A 23500-nucleotide genomic window follows, 5' to 3' on the forward strand; every position below is an offset into this window, starting at 1 on the left:
ATACTAACAAACAAGATTGAAGGATTCGAATCTTAGCCAATCATGGCTAATATTTAGTATTTCATCAATCATTGCAGATTTATAATTTGTTAACCCTGTAATTACTGTTATCTTACCTTGAGAGTGGTCACTGGACACAAAATCTTCTACCACTTCAACAGTCCTGAAGCCTATATTTATACTTTTACCAACCATTTCTTGACCATTACTACCAGTAAAGAATGTGTATAATTTATACAGTGTCTGGTTCCCATAACCATTTGGCCACCATTCTTTAATATTGACGTTCTGTAATTAAACAAGGGTTACAGACTCGGATGGCTTAAATTGTACAGAATGTTTATTAAACAATGGAATACTTTCTGTGATGTTTCCAGAATCTGGGTGAAAAACTGTATAAGGAGTTAATTACACAATATTGGTACTGTATTCTGTAATTTTGCTTAAATGACTAAAATGCCAAGTCTTGAAAATTCCTCAAAAAATTCCATAATAGCAGGTGTACAACTTCAATATGCCTGTAATCTTTCTGTGAAGTTTCAGGGTACCAACTTATCACTATCATCCTCACACCAATCAGTCTGACATTATCATACCACAAGCAGATATTGCACTTTGTGCAACCCAGCCAAAAATGTATGTAACTGAAACAGTAGACCACTTCTCTTGAGACAATTCCTTTAGTAGAAAAAATGTGGGCGTGTAATAAAACTTGTAAATTTATGAAAGAAAAAACAGCTCTCATATGCGTATAAAAAATTGTCTCAGTAAAGGAAAAACCTGTTTAAAGAAGAACCTTTTAAAATAGGATGACTGTATCTTGTAATATTATAGTAAATTAATACAGTGATGCATCTATAGTATTTGAAATCTACAAGCCTCTATCACTTGTTAAAGTAATGTCAACAACCAGCATGGAAATATTTCCCAGCTTAATGTAACAAGGATGTATAAATTATGTCTTACTGTATCAAAGTAAATACCCAGAAAAGTATCATAAAGAATTTAATAGAAGCCTTTATCTGGTTATTGAAATTGCAAAGTAAGTGAATTTTTTCAATCTTTTCTACACTATAATGGAACAGAAAAGATTCCAGTTTGTGATCTAACTCCTTAATGCCACATGCTTGGTGGAGAAGCAGCAAATACCAATTTTTAAGTCTATGGTTTGACTCAGCCGGGGATCAAACACACAACCTCCAACACTCAAGGCAGGTATACAGCCTCTACATGGGTATTAAGGACGAGCACATGATAATGTAATATGAACTTAAACCCTGCTTTGTACATGACTGATACATAGCTGGATTTTTAAACATGCTAGTTCACAAGGTAACAGTTTGAAGGAAGACATGTTACCCTACCAGGACACATTATTCTGACTCCATGTTGACCAGTCTTTGCTCTTACCTATAAATGTTCCATGCTTAGCAGAGAAGCAGCAAAACCCAATTGTCTTTCATTTTACCCGGCTAGGGATAACACCCACAACCTAATTCAAGGCAAGCACGCTACTATGAGACCACAGAGGCATTCAGAAGATTTTGACAACCAAAGGGAACATCAAGATACATTCTAGATAACTTTGCAGGAAATAATGTATGAATTGGACAAATATTGTTGGTGGACTGAATAATAATTTTGCTTCACAAACTGGCTGAAAGACTTTCAAGAAAAAAGTATTTCTAAAATTTTACTTTTTAAACTGTCTTTTGATCATTAAAAAAATTCTGTCAGTTTCATCAAATTCCATGAAGATTTTGTGTGTTTAAAAAAATTGTATACAAAGACTGTACCTAAATGTTGATGTGGCTGCTGCGAATGTCACAGGCTGGACAAAAATTTATCATTATATTAAATATCATACAATTGTAACAACTGATTAGCCTTGCTTATCAAACAATCGTCTATCCAGGTACAGATCCTTTCAGTATGTATCAGAAATTACTAACCTTAGGAATATTAATTTGCAGAACAGCACTCTTATTTTTTTCACTAAATTTTACTGGAACTGTCAGAGATACTGGAGTTGAGTCTAATCGAGCTTCCAATTTACCATTTACTGTAGCAAGATGAGGTATTTCCACAAAAACTTCTATACTTAATTTCCATGTTCCGTCTGTACCTATAAAATGATCATATAAAAACAAGATAAATATTTTTCACTGATATATATTCTGCATCAAAGTCAAAAGCTAAAGAAGTCTTTATTTGTCACTTATTATCTGAAAATGAACAGATGTGACATACCGGTATGTTATAGTTGAACAGTTAGAACACCATAAATCTATCATAATACATGTAATAACTAGTAGATTCCAAAAAACCTGTTTATATATTACTAAACAACTCATATCTATGCATCCTGGTTTATAAAGACCAAAATGTATGCATGTTATTTTTACTACTATGGGGGTGTATAACTACTTTAAACATAAACAAGTTTCAGTGCCCATAAGTCTGAAATTATTCCACCAATTTTGAAAAAAAAATAATTATATATTTGGTTCAAAATGCAAATGCCAAGTTAAAATAATGAATTTAAGATAGGAAACTGTTGGAGTTACACAGGACACAAACTAGGTACCTTTTATAGAATTCAATGTCAAAAGTTCCCAATCTGGGACTACTGAGGTTTTTTTTTTTAAATCAGTCCCAAGAAAGGGGGTGAATTTCTTCAATCTGTGTGCAACCACTAAGCAAAGTTTGAATAATATTGAAGGAAAGCATGGTTAAAATTGGTGTAAATGCCTAAGTACCTTTTAAAGTTTCAGCTGTTACATCTCTAATAACTGCATTGTTATAACCCTGAATATAAATATCTCTCCTGTAAAAGAAAACAAATGTTTAAGATTAATTCAAGAATTCATGTCAGATGGTAAATTACATTTGAATCCAACATGGACTATTCTTCAGCAAAAATAAAACCTACAACATCAAATTAAGAAATTGATGGCCTTCAACAGGGAAAAAAACAATTATTTTTCCAAAATGAGGTAATTTATGGAAAATTTAGAATATCAAAAAGAACCCTTGAAAATTTTACAATTGTGTTTAAATACTGTATACGTTGTTTTTTTTTGCTAAATGATTCATGTAAATGAGGTCAAGGTCAGATGAACCCAGCCAGACAGACATGGACACCTTACAATCATACACAAAATATAGTTAAACTATGATTATAGCATATGAGCAACAAACCTAATTATGAAAACTTAACATTAACAAATGAACCATGAAAATAAGGTCAAGGTCATATGAACCCTGCCAGACAACAAGTACACCATACAATCATACCACACTAAATATGGTTGACCTATTGCTTAAAGTGTCTAATAAACTAACAAACAATGAACTTTAAACATTGACTAATGAACCATAAAAATGAGGTAAAGGTCAAATGAAACCTGTCAGACAGACATGTACACTTTACAATTATTGCAAACAGCAAATATAGAGGCCCTATTGCTTAAAGTTTCTGAGAAATAGACCAAACCACATAAACTTAACATTGTCCAATGAACCATGAAAAAAAGGTCAAGGTCAGATGAAACCTGTCATACAGACATGTTAATCTTACAATCATGCCATACACCAAATAGAAGCTGATCTATTGCTTATAGTTTCTAAGAAATTGACCAAACCACATAAACTGAACATTGTCCAATGAACCTTATAAAAAAAGGTCAAGGTCATATGAAACCTGCCATAGAGAAATTTACATCTTACAATCATTTCAAACACCAAATATAGTTGACCAATTGCTTATAATATCTGAGATACAGTCTTGACCTTGAACTCTGTCTGATGTATATGAAGAACTTGCAAGGATCTCATATACCAAATATAGGTATCCTATTACTTGAAATAAGTGAGTATTTCACATAAAAAAAAAATTTACATTTTTTCAAGCAGTTGCTGAACCATGAAAATGAGGTTAAGGACAATGGACGTATGACAGACAGAAACTTTGAAGCATTAGGCATCTGAATACAAGGTATGAAGCATCGAGGTCTACTACCTTATGAAATTTATACAAATAGTTTATGTTGCCACCACCTTGCGATAGATATTCCTTTGTCTTGCATTCTGTGACTAGTCGCAGCCGAGTCAAAAACTAGTTTAACCCTGTCATAAACAAATGTGCAAATTTCTAGTTAGGAAACTTGTCATTCATTGTCTTTAATTAGCCACTGTAATATTTATTGGTAACTTGTCTTGACGTGAAGTAATTTAGTGATTGACATATTGTATAGACATCAGTCTGTTGTTGAAGACCATATGGCGATCTCTTGATGTCTTTTGCCTTTTTGTGTTATTGAGTTACTGGTTCATTGAGGTCTACCACACATCTCCTTTTATTCATTTGTTTTAATAAAAATGCAACAAATTGGCCACTGAGCAAAAGAGAATCACTATAAGCTAATACCATGCTCACCATATACCCATGGCAGGAAATGATGGTCCCCAGTCCCAGCTGAATGAACACTGACATTTACGTATAAACTGCACATGATTTTCACCATGGTATTCTGGAACCAGGGCCACTGGTGGTACTGCATAATGATATGACTTGGATTCACTTTCTGCAAACTTCACAGGTGATGAAAACACTATTGTTAAGTTATTTGTCCCAACCTAAAATGATTAAGAATATATCTGTATCAATATGCTTCTTTCATGATTTTTTTTTTAATACTATTACCCTTCTTCCTAGCAAAGCAGAGGATTTGTAGTGATAATTTTTTCTGTTCATTCATTCATCTGTTTGCACTTTATATCAGCAACTCCTCCCAAAGAAGTGACTAGATTTCAATAAAAGTTTCAAAAAATCTTCAACACCTCCATGACATTGTGAATTTATATATACTTTACCATATCAACAAAAGGGGATAGACATTTTTTATCCATTACTCCTCTTGAATCAGTGACTGGATTTCAATAAATTCTAATAGAATCTTCTAACATTATACAATATCTACTTTAGTTGCGATACAAAAGATTTTTTGGGGTTTCTCAAAGTAAACATAAAATGTAAACAAATGAAGGAGTGAGGCGTTTGATGTAAACAAATGAAGGAGTGAGGCGTTTGATGTAAACAAATGAAGGAGTGAGGTGTTTGATTTGTGAGATTTATTAAGTTTTCTATTTTCTCAATAGAATATAATATAAAAGAAGTAAAAATCTATTTTGCATGTTCATTGCTATAATTGTTACCACTGAGGAACAGGATAAAGTAAATGTAAAAAAAGTACTTAAGTTATTGATTATAGGTGGTTTTTCAAACAAGAGGGTGTTTTTCAGCTACTATGTCAACGAAGGGTGAAGGGATCTAGCCGAGAAACATCCTTAAGTTTGAAAGACCACTGATAATCTGTTTATCGCTATTTTCCTAGGCAACGTCAATGACGTAGGCTTATACATTCTCTTTCTACTCGACTGAAAAAATAACCATATAACTCAAATAGAGTAATATGGAAAATTACCATACAGAAAAATCATGGACAAATTTGAGAAAATGGCGATAATTACATTTATCATATCCTTAAATATCTAATAAAAGGTGCACATCTCAACTTCCAAGTATGTAAAAATTCAGTGTAATATACTAGTATTCCTGACACTTAAAATAAGAATACAGAGGGCCGTAAATAATATGAACCTCCAGTCATAAATCTTCTAACCATGGATGGGCCTCAAGCTGAAAATTGTTTATCTTTAGCTGAAATTTCTAAAAAAAATTACTATATTTCAACTGGAAATGTATCAATTTTAAAAACCTCAAACTGATAATTTACCTAATAGACTAAAAACAGTTGTAGGACTAAAAGTCTGTCACATAATCATTAAAAATACTTCATCAAATCATTAACTTAATACATCATTAGATCTCACCATAACAGATAATAAGCTTGACGTAGTATCATATGAAAGTAATTTTGTGGAATATAATATATGATTATGTTAAATGAATTTATAAACATAATTCAATCATACCCTAGCAATTCTCTTTATATCAAACACATATCTAACAAACATGTTATCTGATGTTCCAACTATGAATCCATTGATAAAAACACGGGATACTGTATCCAGTCCTTCACAAACCAGTACAAGTGACTGTGATGAAAACATGGCAGACGTCACTGAAATGAAAAAAAAAAGCTTTTAGTACAAGTAGTGGTGTACTGACTTTTAATTTTATCCTTTTTCTAACTGAATTTTGATTACCTGGTATATTGTATGATTATTCATTTTCTATAAAGTGCTTTTACCAAAAATTAAAAAATCTCTAAATCTTGTGCACAGAAAGGCTTTTACTTAAGGGTAAATCTAATACATATAGCAAAATATCATAATGTATGTGACACAGCAAAAAACCTACATTTTTACCTGCGTTGCCAATAGCCAAATCAGGTCTAATAACTGCTGAACTCTGTCTGTTCGTCTGTCCATTCAAAAAAAGACCCTGCGTAGAAAACTTTCTTTTTTTGCTTCTATGAAATAAAATGATTTTTTATTTGGTCTGCAGCTTGATAATGTTGAATTGTAGTGTGTTAGTAATGCACCATCTGTCGTGCAGCCACTTCCTGTTTGCTGATAGCTTGAAATACTCATTTAACAATGAAAATTTTCTACAAAGTTTTCTTGACGTCAGTAATAGGGAATGATTAGTTATGCTTCAGTTTACATGTTAACTCAATCAATAGCAAGCAGCAGATCCAGACCCAGCTTTTGGTCTTGATTAATTTAAACATTTTGTTAAATAAATTCGTTCTTCAAATAAAGACATAAACTGGATTTTAAAGTTATCATTTACCTAGCGATTACATGAAAGAAATTTAAGTTATAAGAAGAGGCAGTTGGGTGGTACTGTACATAATTTTCATATCTTTTTCATTTGTTATTATTTATTTTATTTCATAAAATATTGATTTCTATATTATATAGCATAGAAACATCAATTTTGAACAGGTTACAATTTGGTGGTTTCATGATTTTTATGTTTTACAATTTCAAAGTAATGTTCTTTAAAGATTAATTTTACCTTGCAGTTATTTTTCTTGGGTAATATCTATCAAGGAATTAAACAACATTAAAACCTCAATAAAATTTCTGCATTTACAGTATGAATAATTTTCACTGAAAATTTGTGTAATGCTTGTGGAAAATATTAATATTGTTTGACAAATTATTCATTAATTAGCTGCAAAATTAGGTACCAGTATGTGCATGACATCTTTAGATAAATTATTTCAAAACAAATATTTTTTTTTGTATTGATTCACTGAAGGACAAAGTTAAACTTATCTGTCTGCGATCAAACAATATAAAAAATAAGGAGATGTGGTTTGATGAGACAACTATCGATCAGATTTCCAAATGAAGTGGATATAATACATTTGATCTGAGAGTTTATCCATGAAACTCTTACCTTCAAGAGAGTAAATAAATGTAGAGTATTTTAAATTAATAAATGATGTGACTAACAGTATACATTTTAGTTTGGTAGTATTGCCGAGATGATGCCAGAACGCAGAGATATACACCTTATCCCCTATTTAGTCCAATCCACGAAAAACAGTTTCGTAGAAAACTTCATGTTGAGGTCAAGTGTTGCAAAAACAAAGATCATCAGCAAAATTTTGTAAAATTTTTAGTTTATGAAGCAATTTTTAAAAAACAAATTTAAATTCTTTAAAAATGCTTTGTTTGATGTGTTTACAATGGTTTAAATAAGTCTCTACAACAAATGGAAGTTTTTAACAACCTTGAATGGCTATACAGCCCTTGCACGGTCAGTCTCTATGAAAAGTTTTATGCACTTATATACATTGTTTGAACAGGGCCCCAGATAGCTTCAACTGGTTTGAAAAAGTTGTGTAATTTTAGAACTTATCTGGATTGGAATAAATAGCAATAAGGTGTATTGAAGAAAGGTGTTGTAACTATATTGCCAAAACAACAAAATTCTGGGAATATTGACACACATCTTATTGCAAATTAATTGTGATACATGTAGGTCTCCAGTGAAGAATTTTACTGTAATATTGAAACAATATAGCCATGGTACCACAAGGCCCATATTTCATTAAGGGTTGTCTGCCGCTGAACTTTAAATTATGGGATCATGGTATAGCTCATAAAACAGTTAATCCTACCACATGTATATTATAGGAATCAATCTCAGTTGCTGTCTTTGTCAGTCAGTATTCTACTTTGTCAAAATCATCTTCCCATTAGGACACCTAATTTTTTCAATCGTGAAATGGAGGCCATGGAAGAGAGGACATGCTGTCAATTTAGTTCTTGAAAAGCAGTAAATTCATCTTCATGGCATCATTACAATCCTTACATAACAGTTGTTTTTAAAAAAAATGCATTTTCTACCTATAAAGCATGATTTAATGTACGTTTAGACCTTTTGTCAACTTAAAACTATTGTATGATTGGTTGTCAAGGGGAATTTTACGAAGGCTAAAAAACGCTAAAAAATTGTATTCAAATATTTTGATAGAGGTTGAAGACTAATTAACCTAGAAAATACACACAAAAAAAGATTTTTTTTGGAAGTTATGCATAAATAGATCCACAAGTAAGTATGTCATCAAGGGTTTTTAGTAAAAATATTAAGAGGGTGTTAGTGTGTGGTGGGTCAGACTTCTCTTTTTTCAGTACATGTCATGAATAAATTTATTAATATGCCTAAATTTCAATTAAAAATTAGTGAACGAAAATTTAAAAAAAATACAAGTAAGAAATATACATCAAGTTTGAATATTTGTAGTAGCATTTTTGCTATTCAAACACACATACTCTGTTGTTATGACTCATTAGAAAGGTATTTTACCTGACCCACATATTGCATTTTTAGGTACTGTAAAATTTTTTAGGGTTATCATATCAACATGATACATAAACGTATAAAAATAATGGAATCTAGAGCAAGATGATGTAACAAATATTTTTCCTTTAATATTTTCAAGACAAAACAGTCAACTCAAACATGTCTGAAAGTAAAAAGGTGTACTCAACTTTCTCTTTTTTTAGGATTAAAAAAAAAACTGTTGCCCAGGTGCAGAGATGCAAATTAATGCTTTAAAAAGATCAATCTTTACATCTTTCTGTGGATTTTTTTTTCAGTGAAATTGGTACTTATGCATATTAAAGATCCAAATGCATTTGCTCCTACCAATTTAATTCAAAAGTTAACAAATATCTCAAAGCTCCATACTATAATTTGAGAATAAACACAGTGTTCTTCCCAGGCTGTTTTAGCGCTGCGGTATTCAACGCTTTTGTATTTCAGCGCTGTGCTATTGGGCAGACCGCAGCGGTATCCAATCAAATTTCAGCGCTATTGTTTTTCTATTTTCTAATTTCTGGTGTTTATCTGTACAATTACAATCATGTTATTGACTGGTTTATTTGACTGAGATCGTTTTTTCACCAAACAAAGTCAAATCTCGGAGGGGCTTGTTCAATGAAAGAACAAAATGGCGTCATTGGCAGAACGTTTACTGTCAAAAAGACTTATTTCTTTCTTGAGTTTTTCGCTTTTATAAGAATAAAAAGATGCAGAAACTTCATGAAAGGTGTGGATAGTGCTCAATAAATCAATCCCAAAATATTTAAAGAAGTTTTACCCTTTCTATGACAACGTGGTCTTGTCCATTTTTTTTAACCATTTACGTTTATTTCATCACCCTTTCGTGCTTATAATTAAAAAGTTGAACCTGAATTGGTTTAAGGAAAGCATTCTCGTTGTCCAGGGATTCATCACAAGCCGGTATTTTACAATTACTTGTCCTTGCATTGGGATTTTCAAAATCAAATAGTGGATAAAACAAAACGAAAAATATAAAATATTGAGATTTGCCATCCAGTTTTCAATGAATATTAATTTTATATTATTTTAGAATCAATATGAACAGAGGATTGCTTGGATAAGAAATGGCATTAATGATTCAATAGAAACAGCCATTTAAACTGTGTCTAAACTACCCCGGCAAAAAATGTTTGAACTTGATGGTATCAAATATGAGGGGCCTGATGGGTTATTTTCGTTCTTCGTGACCGGCGCATTTTCACTATCGTGATCCGTTTTTCTACATATTTTTTTTTTTTTTTATATTTTCGTGATCCGTGATCATGGAAATTTATTTTCTGTGAATTGTGATTGACAAAAAAAAATCAACTCGTGAATCGTGATGAGACCCCCCCATCAGGCCCCTCTAATATCCGGCACGGTGACGGAACATCAATAGATAGAGAAAAGGTAGTTTTCTGTTTATTTATTTGTTATTGTTATGATATCGAAGAATATTTATACATATATAACTATTTTCTATTGTGAGATGTAATATTTTCTACAACCGTTCTAGATTAGCGGAGAAATAAGTAAAAATGCACGTCAAAATGACGTATTGAGTGAACCTTAAAATTGAGAATGGAAATGGGGAATGTGTCAAAGAGACAACAACCCGACCATAGAGCAGACAACAGCCGAAGGCCACCAATGGGTCTTCAATGCAGCGAGAAACTCCCGCACCCGGAGGCGTCCTTCAGCTGGACCCTAAACAAATATGTATACTAGTTCAGTGATAATGGACGTCATACTAAACTCCAAATTATACACAAGAAACTAAAATTGAAAATGATACAAGACTAACAAAGGCCAGAGGCTCCTGACTTGGGACAGGCGCAAAAATGTGGCGGGGTTAAACATGTTTTTTGAGATCTCAACCCTCCCCCTATACCTCTAGCCAATGTAGAAAAAACAAACGTACAACAGTACGCACAGTAAAACTCAGTTCAAGAGAAGTCCGAGTCCGATGTCAGAATAGGAAACAAAAGAAAATAAACAAAATAACAATAATACATAAATAACAACAGACTACTAGCAGTTACTGACATGCCAGCTCCAGACCTCAATTAAACTGATTGAAAGATTATGTCTTCATCATATGAATATCAGGCACAATCCCTCCTGTTAGGGGTTTAGTATTATACCATCATAAAATATATGAGAAGAACATAACCCGTGTCATGCCAACATCTGGTTTTAGAATAAATATGTTTAATTCCGATGCAAAGACCCTATAAGTGAATCAATATTAAAGCCAAAATATGCAATCTTTAATGACCTGACAACAGTATCGTAACTATATCCCTTCTTATTAAGTCTGTTCAAAGGTTTTGTTAGCTTTTGAGGTGAATACTGACATTTTTGTGCTTTGTAAAGAATATTACCATAAAAGATTGGATGTGAAATACCTGAACGTATAAGATGTCTGCATGTTGAGTTATATTTACGAATGATGTCCTTGTACCAATGATAAAATTTAGTAAATGTTTTGACTAGTTTATGATTGAAAACCCTGGTGTAATAATTTTTCAGTAATACATAAATTTCTCTCGCTAAAATCTAATACGTTGTTACATACAAGGGCGAATCGTACAAGTTGAGATATATAAACACCATAAGATGGTGACAAGGGAACGTCACCATCTAAAAATGGATAACTAATGATAGGAAATGAAAAATCATCTCTTTTATCATAAATTTTTGTATTAAGCTTCCCGTTAATGATATAGATATCAAGATCTAGGAAAGGACAGTGGTCATTGTTAGTATTAGCTTTATTTAAAGTAAGTTCAACAGGATAAATTTCTTTAGTATACATACTGAAGTCGTCATTATTGAGAGCCAATATATCATCCAAATATCAAAAAATATTGTTAAATTTTTGAATCAGATGTTGTTTCGATGGGTCTTTGCTGATTTCAGTCATAAATTGTAACTCATAACAATACAAAAACAGGTCCGCAATAAGTGGTGCACAGTTAGTCCCCATTGGAATTCCGATAACTTGACGATATACGGAATCTCCAAAGCGAACAAAAATGTTATCAAGTAAAAATTCAAGGGCAGATATAGTATCAAAGCATGTCCAATTGACATAGCTCTTTTGTTTGTTGCTACTAAAAAATGACCTAAAAGAGTCTGAACATATGTATTCGCATTCCGACTTTTTAAATGCCCATTTAATTAGGTGTGTGAATTTTTTCCTAATAAGAATATGAGGCAAAGTGGTATATAGGGTAGAAAAATTAAAACTTTAAACAGATTCAAAATCACCAATATATGCATGCAATTTATCAAGTACTTCCAACGAGTTTTTGACACTCCAAAAGTAGTTAATTCCACTATTTTCAAAGGCCATATTTGAACAATTTATTATCAGGTTTTTGATTGTACCAAGTGTACTAGTAAGTAGAATAGACAATTTAGTAGTGGAACAATGACTTGAAGACGAAATAAATCTATATTTGTAAGGTGATTTGTGTAGCTTTGGAAGCCAGTACATAGTTGGGACTTTCATTGTATTTGGTTCTGCTTGTAAAGAAGTAGCTAATAGTTTATGTTTGTTACAGATATCGTTTTCTGAAAATGAAGTCAGTTGGAATGTTGGTGAATTCATGATTTCCTTTTGCAGAACCTCAATGTAAATTTACGTCAAACTATAATGATATCATTAGCAGCTTTATCAGCCGGGAAAAAACAAATTCCTTGGCTAGTTCTTTTAGTTTATGTTTGATACGAGAAATAGGATTTTTATGGTTGTTGTTAAGAGTAAAATGTTCTTTAAAATGTTGTATACGTATATCAACTATCTTCATTACTGAATTAAAAAAAGAGTCCAAAGATTTTTTGTCAGCTTTTTCCCGTTATATCCATTTCAAACAGTAAGCACGAAGTGAGTCGTGGATGATATTACGACACTCATTCCAATTAATAATTGACGGGGGACAATATTTAGGTCCTTTACTGAGGAATGATTTTAACTCTTGGTCGCGAACGATGTTAAGGTCTCCTGTTATAACATGGGAAATGGGGCCATAAGTGTATTCAGAGTTACTACAATTAAATGACGGAGGTGTATTTTCACTGATATTTACATCTTTACAGACTTGGCTATAATTAAACACAAATTTTCGGGTAGATTTCTTGTAAATATAACAAATAAGAGGGAGTTCAGTATTATCAAAATATCCAGGAATTTGTTCTTTAACAGAATGGTCGTTAAAAATACCGGCAATATTTACAAAATCAAAACCTTTATTGACATACTTTATTTTAATAAAATGTTTTTTATGATCTTCAGGGCGATCAATATTGGGAAACAGTTTAGAATAACAATATGCCATTATAATTTGAACGATTTCATACTTAGGACTGCAATATGAAATTGTGTTGCAATCCTCTAAAATTTTATTTAATTTAATTATAGGTAAAGAACAGAGCTTGGTTAATAGATAATGTCTGTCGTTGTTTTTTGAAATAGAAATTAGGTCCGAAATATTTGTATGGTTGGTCTGAAATTTTCTTTGATTGCGATTTTTTCTACGCCCATGAGAACAGTTTTTACGAACAGTTTTAGAAACTATATCCAAAATGTTAACAGAATCGGTTCTTGATATATTACCAATTACCATGATATTATCATTAAGACCGAGAGGGTAGACTGTCTGTAATTTTTTAATCCAATTTAATTCAATTATTTTCCGTGATCGTACAAACTTTGAATGAGATTCACCAGGCTGCTTATTTACTACTTCTAAAGGTTGAACTGTTAAATATTTAATAGGATGATTGTGCTTTTTAAGGTGTTGATAAATGATACTTTTGAATTTATTGGGTCTTTTAAAACGATACAGGTGTTCTTGCGTGCGTTTAGATAAATATCGTCCAGTTTCACCTACGTACTGAATACCGCATCCCGGTTTGTTTCATGTGAGTAAATAAATAATACTGTTTGTTTTTCAAGTTGTATCAGTTTCAAAATTTAAAGAAAATGTGCGACCATTAAACGTAGACCTTACCGTATTGTTGGTGGAAAGACGGGGACAAGTAAGTCATTTTTTGGCATGACACTTATCGATAGAAGGGTAACCACGATTTTTATTGTTAAAAATGTTACTATGGTAGTATTTTTAGATAAGCGATTTTGAAGATTGAGACGTGTAGATACCCTTTGAACGAGTTTAGTATTTAATATTTTTCCATTTCTAAGCTTCATATTTGTTTTTTGTTATGTGGATTTTATTAGAAAGGAGCAAAGACTGGCGTCCAGAATATGAACCAGCACACAATAAATTGAATTATGTGAATATGATCAAACTGTTCGGCTAAAGACATCAAACGCTATCCGTCAAACGCTTGCCTTGAATTTGTTTAATTTCTCCTTAAATTGATCACATGGTACGGAAAGAAAGGTACAGAAAGAAAGATATTGACATGGAGATTGCAAAACTAGTCACTTTGAGCACCTCAATACTTGTGTTTCTGAGAATGGAACGAAAGAAATGGATCATGTCAAAATGGAAGCACCTGGTTTTGTCAATGTGTACAACCCAGTTTTGTCCTAGATTTCACAACGCAGAACCCAGTTTTGTCAAAGAAAAAAAAAAAGGCATAATGGCATAACATAATTGAACTTCAGCAATTAAAAGGAGTTTGGTGGCTGGTTAGAAAACTATTTCATACAGAGGACAACTTATTATTTATTTGAATCTGTAAACACTTGAATTCCTACTTTATTGGAACAAATATAATTATAATTTTGCTTTGCATTTAAAAAAAAATACTCTAACTACGATAGAAAGAGATGATGGTTAAACCGCAAATTGAGGTTTAAGCTCTCTATACGTTTTTTTTTATATGAATTATGTAAATTTTAGTGTTCAAACTTAAAATTAGAGTTTATGGTCTTAAAAATTGAAGAATGCACATTTGATATGTGATTTTCTTGCACAACAGGATGGTTATCTTTATTAGTAATCCAATCTTCTTAGGGGTGTAATATTTCCTATGATCGTTTAAAATAAATCTTCTTAAGGCTAAATGTTCATTATATGGCATGATAATCAGACAAATGTATATATGCTTGCAGAATTGCCATAGAGAATGAATGTTTATGGTGAGAAAAGGATTACAATAATCATGCATTAAAAATCAAATCCATCTATCCCTAATTGTAACTATAATACTAAGTATAAATTAGTATAATATATTAAGTCTCAGGCCATCAAGAAAATGCAATAATGATTATTTTATTAATAGTTGTATAAATAAATGGTTCTGTTATCTCTCCATTGTGGTATGATAATCGTACATTGACGTTGGTCAATATATTATTGACAATATATAGGGACCAATTCAGGTTTTTCAAAGTGGACGTAATTCAAACATTTAACATACCGCAGAGGGTAGGGAAGCAAACAATGTTTTGGACGAATTAAGCTAAAAAAAATCGTAAAAAAAAGATTTAATATTTTTTGGGCCATCAAAGGTGGGGGTTGGAGCGTGTGACCTATACGCCGCCTGGAGTCGCCACTGATGTTATATAGCTAAATGGTATACCAGCTTAAAATATTAAAAGAAATAAGAAAGCAGGGACACCCGCGAAATTGGATGTATGTGAGTAGGATTATCATGTTTATTCTAAAAATTCACATTGATATTTTGGAATTGTCGGAATGTGAGACCAAGGGATGCAAATTTGTGGCGGCTTGAACTATTTGTATGAAGCTTCATATGTCAGAAGTTAGAAGGCCTGACTGCAACATACCTTGCACACAGATCTTTTATGTAACGATGTTTCTATCTGTCATATGTCCATTGCCCTTGACCTCATTTTAATGGTTCAGCGAATTCCTAACAAAATGAATAGCTGATAATGGTTGATATCTATGATCAAGGTTAACATTTTGTGTTCAAGTCCGTATCTCTAATACCATAAGTAATAGGTCAACTATATTTGCCCGTATGGGGCATATGACTATTTGAGAGACCTTGAACTTATTTTCTTGATTAATTGGTAAATCTTCAGTTTTTTTGTTGGTTGGTTTTAATGATTGTAATGTGCTGATGTCCGTCTGGCAGGTTTCATCAGACCTTGACTTTTTTATGGTTCCATGAACAATATTAATTTTATGAGATACTTTTATTAAATTATTTATCTGACAGATCTTCAAAATAAATTCTATAACAATCATTCCAGCAGTCGCGACATGTCAGTGTGTACAGTCACTCTTGTATAAATAATACGTAGTATTTATTTTTGTTAAAAAAAAACGCAATTGAAGTTGTTTTGCCATGTCTGATTAGTTAATCTCGTTCTTGTAAGTCTTAATTATGAATTGTTAGACTTTTTTTTAATTCAAGAACGGTGCAATCTTGTTTGGAATTCTTGGTTAGTTTTAGCTCACCTGACCGCAAGGGAAAAGTGAGCTTTTTTCATCACTTGGCCCCCGTCGTCCGTCGTCTTCCGTTAATTTTTTACATAATCTTCTCCTCTGAAATTACTGGGCTACAATACATTTAACAAACCTTATCCACAACCTTATGTCGGGTTTAAAAGGTCTAACGATATTATGTTTAACTGTTTTTCATCATCATTGGGGTAGCTAGTTTAAAAAGTTTTTGATGACCCCGCTTGTCAACAAAGATGGCCGACATGGCTTAAAATAGAACATAGGGGGATGCAAGTTTTGTCTATTATTTGAAAACAGCTATAGATAGAGAAAATTTAACACGGGCAGATATGTTCATAATGAGCTCTACCTTTTGTCCATACACATCAAAACTCTCACACGAATTCTTATAGAAGTTAATGTCCTTGAATGACAAATTTCTCCTTTTTTTCCATTTTTGTCTATTATCTTGAAATATATAAAAGTTATATAGCAAAAATGATCAGCAAGACAATATATACGAATAAGTCGACTTGGTCGATATCCTTGTAAGAATTATTGACCTTTAATTACGATTTTTACCATTTCTTTGTGTTTTTTGCCAATTATCTTACAAAAATCTTCTCCTCTTTAACAATTTAATCAAACTTGGCCACATGCTTTATTGAGGTATCTGGTTTAAAAACCCACATGATCAGCCATTTGTAAATTTATTTTTTGTTTCAGGGTACCAGTGTTAAAGTTGCTTTTCATTAAAATAAACAAAACCGGGTTCTATACATAGACAAAACCGGGTCATTGTGTAGTTAACAACATTGACAAAACCGGGTGCTTCCATTTTGACATGACCTATTTCTTTCGTTCCATACTCAGAAATACAAGGATTGAGGTGCTCGAAGTGACTAGTTTTGCAATCTCCATGTCAATATCTTTCTTTCTGTACCTTTCTTTCCGTACCATGTGATCAATTTAAGGAGAAATTAAACAAATTCAAGGCAAGGTTCACTCAATTTGTCATTTTGACGTGCATTTTTACTTATTTCTCCGTTAATCTAGAATGCTTGTAGAAAATATTACACCTCAAAATAGAAAATAGTTATATATATATGCCGGATATTAGATACCATCGAGTCCAAACATTTTTTGCCTGGGTAGTTAATACACAGTGATTTAGTCAATGTGTAAACAGAAACAGGAAGTTGCAAAAGGGAAACAATTTTGGAGGGAAAAAGTACAAAAACTGAGTATTGTCAAATCTTGTCAAATAATTCTGGTGGCAATAATTCAAATATTTATAAAGTTATCAAACACAACCTTTAAAGGTGATAGTTATGTTTCAATTGGCAAATATAATTTTTTATTGATAATCCACCTTTAATAAAAAAAAAAAGAATTCTTTAAAAAAAATTAAGTTTCTTTCAGATGCATCTTGGAATATGTTAGCCTTTTTTAAACATGTCTTTAATAGCATTTAAGTACTTATAGAAAGGTTATTCCATTTCTTTCTTTGATATTAAATAATATACTTTTTGTAATTGCAAAATTGTAATTTAAAAGATGTAAATAAAAGTGAATGAAAAAATTCCAATTTTTTCATTCAAAACTTTCTTTCAATATGTGTCAATTAATTATGAAGTTGTAAATGAAATACATAACTAGTTTATAAGTCAAACAAATAAAAGTGGGAGAAAAGATAAACCTACTATGCTACATTGTACAAACTTACTCTTGAAAAAAGGTGGGGAGGGTTGGTAATGAAATCAAATTGTTTGAATTATCTAGGCATTTTGGTTTTTAAAGCTAAATAATAAAAATGTAACTTATTTTCATTTCTGTTAATGCATATGTATAAAAAAAATGCAGGTCTTTGTCTGTTATATATAATAGAACCAACATGGCAGTTAGAAATAAAAGAAACATCTGCTGTTGTCTGTTTTATGGTCGGGTTGTTGTCTCTTTGACACATTCCCCATTTCCATTCTCAATTTTATCACATCGCAAAAATGAATCAATCTAATATCGTGCTTACTACAGCGCTATCAAAAAATCCTCGGGAGAACACTGAAACATGTATGTAAGATGCAAAAAATCCTAAATTATGCACCTACATGAACTTTTTAAAGGCCAAAGAAACAGATGTAAACAATTTAAATATACCAACTTGGTCATTTTTCCTTTTTCTAACAAACAGTTCCATTTCTTTTGTTTAATTTCAACTGGATATCAGATGTTGTTGTATTTGTTCTGTTCCTTTTGTTTATTTTGAAAAACATTGACAGAATTAACTACTAACCTTGAAAACCTCTGGTATAAGACCAATCATCTTTGGCAATCCATCTATATCTGTCATCATTGTCTCTATAGTATGGGTCATCAATTTGATTATTGTTTATAAGTGAAGTATAGATATTTCCTGGCACTGTGCCAACGACTGTTAAAAGTTTCTCGATCTTATAGAAACAAAATTGTGTGTAATAACTATGAACATTTGAAATATCTCCTCCCTGACATCGAGACCATCTTGTATCTAAAATTACATGAAAAAAATCAAATTAATAGATTTACATTGGGACCATTTTTAGTATGGTCACTTTGTGTTAAAGTTACATCATAAGAAGATGTGTTAAAGTTACATCATAAGAAGATGTGTTAAAGTTACATCATAAGAAGATGTGTTAAAGTTACATCATAAGAAGATGTGTTAAAGTTACATCATAAGAAGATGTGTTAAAGTTACATCATAAGAAGATGTGTTAAAGTTACATCATAAGAAGAACACTCTTTAAAAATGGTTTTCATGTTTGTGATAATTAGTTAGGAATTTTGCGAGAAGATATTATGACAAACTTTCTTTTACCATCATAGTATCATAAATGTGTGAAATATTGTTTATACATATACAAATAAATATGTCCCATGCTGAAATAATAACCACGACCATCCTTGATACCTGGATCTGAGTTACAATTTTTGAGTTAAAGATATCTTCAACCATCTCACTGTTTAAGTATTCGGTAAACAGGAAGTTGATGAGCCATGAATGTGAAAACGTATCACAGGAAGCTTGGTGCCGAATTTAAGGAAGCTCTGATTTGTATTTCCTGAGGGGTAAAACAGTATACCCCCTCCCCCCCCCCCTCATTTGGAGCAGGAATATTAACTAATAATTTATAGTTTTTCCATAAACTTTTAAAGATGTTGTATTACTGACAATTTTTTTATGTTTAAAGTTTCAGTCTGTCTATAATAGTTTTCAAAACAAAAGAAAAACACCAGAATTTGTCAAAAATCTCATTCATTGGGCAACAACTATAAGAAGTTTTAAATTCATATTTATTCCAATTTTTTTCTTCAAAATTGGACAATGAAAATAAAAAAAACTCACATGAATTAGTTTGCAGCCGATACCTCAAACTGTTCTTAAGATAATAGTAATCATAAAAATTGTTAAAATCAACTTAATCATAATGACATTGTATTCTCTGCACTGTAAAATTGTTAACTTATATGCCATTATTTATTTTACATAAGTTTTATTTTTAGCCATCACAACCATGTTGGTTGATGAACTGCAATATTATTTACAAACAATATTCTATACACCCTAAGGATCAATCAAGATAAGTTTTGTTTGAATGGGTTCAGTATTTTCAGAGGAGAAGAAATTTGAAAAAGATTATGAGACAACAGACCAGGGATGGCAACAATTGCAAGTAATGGCTAAAGCTCATCATGCCACATGAGCTAATAAAGAAAATTCATTGTAAAATGAACTTGGCAAACTGTCTAAAATGTTTTAAAATCTCTAAATTATGCAGGAATAAATTTCAATTGGTTCCAATTTTCTTAATTCAGATGACTTTTAAATGTATTTATTGAATTAGCAGTAACATTTGCTGTGGATAAAATTGTTCCATAAATGATAACCATAAGAATATTGATGAGAGATTTGTCTGAGTTATGATATTACCACATTTAATTTCAAGACAAATGCAGATACTAAATAGAACTGTAGTCATCAGTTTGCAAAGAATTCTGCTGAAACCGGTCCTAGGGCCGTCTTAAACTTGCAGTGAGGTGAGAGTTTTTTACCTCTTGTTGAAGGCCTCACTGTGACTTTAAAATAAAGAATAGCAATAAAACTGCTGTTCCTTTGCTTTTTGTGTTATTTGCAGTGCAACTACATGTACTGAGTTTATGTCATGGATGGATACCCAGGGAGTAACCCCATATCCTTTCTTTTCTATTACTTACCTTCTAATCTACACACATCTTCCAAAGTATCTACAAAATAAACAAAAACAAAAACAAAATATACGACTTAGCAAAGAAACAAGTGTTAAAGGCAGTTTGAACATATTGCAAGGGAGGAATTTTGCACTAAAAATTTAACATTGCAAAAAGGGGTTATCAGTGGTGGGGAGGAAGGGGGAAAAGGATAATAACAACTTATTTGTAGATCTTACTTTGCTGAACATTATTGCTGTTTACAGTTTATCTCTATCTATAATAATATTCAAGATAATAACCAAAAACTGCAAAATTTCCTTAAAATTACCAATTCAGGGGCAGCAACCCAACAACAGGTTGTCAGATTTGTCTGAAAATTTCAGGGCAGATAGATCTTGACCTGATAATCAGTTTTACCCTATGTCAGATTTACTCTAAATGCTTTGGTTTCAGAGATATAAGCCAAAATCTACATTTTACCCCTATGTTCTATTTTTAGCCATGGCGGCCATCTTGGTTGGTTGGCGGGGTCATCGGACACATTTTTTAAACTAGATACCCTAATGATGATTGTGGCCAAGTTTGGTTAAATTTGGCCCAGTGGTTTCAGAGAAGATTTTTGTAAAAAGCTTACGATGACGACGACAACGGATGACGGACGACGGACGCCAAGTGATGAGGAAAGCTTACTTGGCCCTTTGGGCCAGGTGAGCTAAAAAAACAAATCTAACAGGTACAAGATAAAAACCAACTGCATTACAGTAAAAGGTGGATCAAAACACAAAAAAAACATGATTTTGAAAGGAATAATAGTGAAGTACCAGTTACCTTCAGATATTCACAGTTTTTTCTTGAATATTATCAAACAGAAACTCTGGAAATATTTTTTTAACATAGGAAGGGCTACCAAAAGTTAGGTTCATTACCACAGACATGGACTTTAACTCTTCTTATTAGCAAAGAAAATCAAGTTACTAGCATGGTGATTTTTGCATGATATATTATAAGTATGAGATTCAGTTACGGTCACTCATTAATCTAGCCACTAATTAATAGAATTTCCTTTTAATCGGGACATTAATGTACTATTTCACTTTTGAGTAGACAGAAGAGAAAAAGGTATGTCAAATGACCAAACACATCATTGTGGTCATTGATTTGGGTACTCTCCTTGCTTCTCTAAATTTGATCAAATTTAAAGTATATGTCACTTGAAATCAACAAGTTACACTGTATTGAAGAGGATAATGGACTCTAATTCTTAAACTTATAAATTTTTAAAATTCTATTTAAAACTTTTCCAAAATCCATAAATCGATGATATCATGTCCCCATACATGTATTTTGCCCTGATGCGTTAAAACAGTATATTTCACATGTCTTAATCAAATCAGACAAAACAGAGGTTTTACCAATGAAGTCTTAGGATAACAGCAGTACGATGTATTTATGCAATATTTCAGTTGTTACATAAAATGCAAAGTGACTGTAACGGGTCCTAGAGAGAACACTCAAATTTTCAAATACAAAAAAATCAGATTTACACAGAAATAATAAGAAAAATAGTTTATGGATAGTGTTTCTCTAAAAGATTAAAAGCTCCTGATCCAAACATGAAACCCATCAAGTTACACAACACATCTAAATATTTCACTTTCATATTATGGAATATATCTTAGATGAACTGTTGAATAAAAAGACAATTCATACTAATTCTTGTCAAAAACACAAATACTAGTAGATTTTGCAATAAGAATAATTGATCATTTAATCAAAACGGAACCTCTCTTTAAGCTGAAGAGTTTGTACAAATTAGACTAGTGTTTGTCGTACAGAGGTTAAATACTACAGAATAATTTTGATGTCCTTGTACAAGAGACTTTTGGTTTACATAGGGTTCTATATTCAAACTTGTTTTGCTGTCTCTGTGTAATGTTCGATATCAACTAGAGGCTCAATGAATACTGAAATGATCTGTACAGTTTCTGTTTTTGTTTTCAAGATAATATAAAAATAAATGTGGATAGTGTTCACATGTGGACACAGATGATGCCCCCGCTTGCATATCATATATTTATAAAGGGACATAACTGAAGAACAGTAAAAGTGACGCTACCCATATTTGAACTTGATCTGAGTTTTGTGGTAATAAGCATTGTGTGTAAGTCTTATAACATTTGGTTGAGGCTAACTTAAGTAGAGAACAGAAGCTAAAAATTCAGCAATTTTTCTATTTGTAAACACGCATAACTCTAGAACGGTTGTGTATAAGTTTTATAACATTTGGTTGAGACAAACTAAAGTTAGATGTTTATAAAGGGACATAACTCAAGAATGGTAATAGTTGTTCTACCAAATTTCGTACTTAATCTGTATTATGTAGTAATAAGCAATGTGTATAAGTTTCATAACATTTGGTTGAGGCAAACTAAAGTTAGAAAACGGAAACAAAAAATTTGTACTTGATCTTAGTTTTGTGGTAATGAATATTGTATATAGGTTTCATAATGTTTGGTGGGGCAGACTTAAGTTACAGAATGGAAACTAAAAATTTTGCAATCTTTCGATTTATAAAGGGGCATAACTCAATAATGGTTAAAGTGACACTACCCAAATTCAAAATTAAACATTGCATTGTATAAAGCATTGATTGTAGTTGATTCAACTATAATCATGGACAATGGAAGATAACTCTAATTTTAAAAATTACTTGATATTTAGAAGAAAATAAAAATTTTGCAATTTTTCCATTTATAAAGGGGCATAACTCTAGAACGGTTTAAGTGACGCCACCAAAATTCAAACTTGATCTGTGTTTTGTGGTAATAAGCATTTTGTATAAGTTTCATAACATTTGGTTAAGGCAAACTTAAGTTAGAGAACGGAAACTAAAATTTTGCAATTTTTCCATTTATAAAGGAGCATAACTCTAGCACGGTTAAAGTGACGCCACCAAAATTCAAACTTGACCTGTGCTTAGTGGTAAAAAGCGTATTGTATAAGTTTCATA

At 31.8% G+C, this 23500-nt stretch overlaps 1 protein-coding gene across 1 annotated transcript in view; it reads right to left on the reverse strand.

Moving 5' to 3' along the window:
* Positions 1-23500, reverse strand: part of LOC127729337 (beta-mannosidase-like) — a 61919-nt gene that overhangs the window by 23230 nt on the left and 15189 nt on the right. Inside the window, exons 5-11 of the mRNA XM_052237094.1 lie at positions 20515-20544; positions 18554-18787; positions 5998-6146; positions 4439-4638; positions 2760-2827; positions 1953-2125; positions 117-288 (exon numbers count right to left, since the gene is read on the reverse strand). Coding sequence (XP_052093054.1) covers positions 117-288; positions 1953-2125; positions 2760-2827; positions 4439-4638; positions 5998-6146; positions 18554-18787; positions 20515-20544 — 1026 coding nt within the window. The remainder of the gene's footprint in view (positions 1-116; positions 289-1952; positions 2126-2759; positions 2828-4438; positions 4639-5997; positions 6147-18553; positions 18788-20514; positions 20545-23500) is intronic.

This window comes from Mytilus californianus, unplaced genomic scaffold (genome assembly GCF_021869535.1).
Source record: "Mytilus californianus isolate M0D057914Y unplaced genomic scaffold, xbMytCali1.0.p SCAF_2, whole genome shotgun sequence".
Lineage (NCBI taxonomy): Eukaryota > Metazoa > Mollusca > Bivalvia > Mytilida > Mytilidae > Mytilus > Mytilus californianus.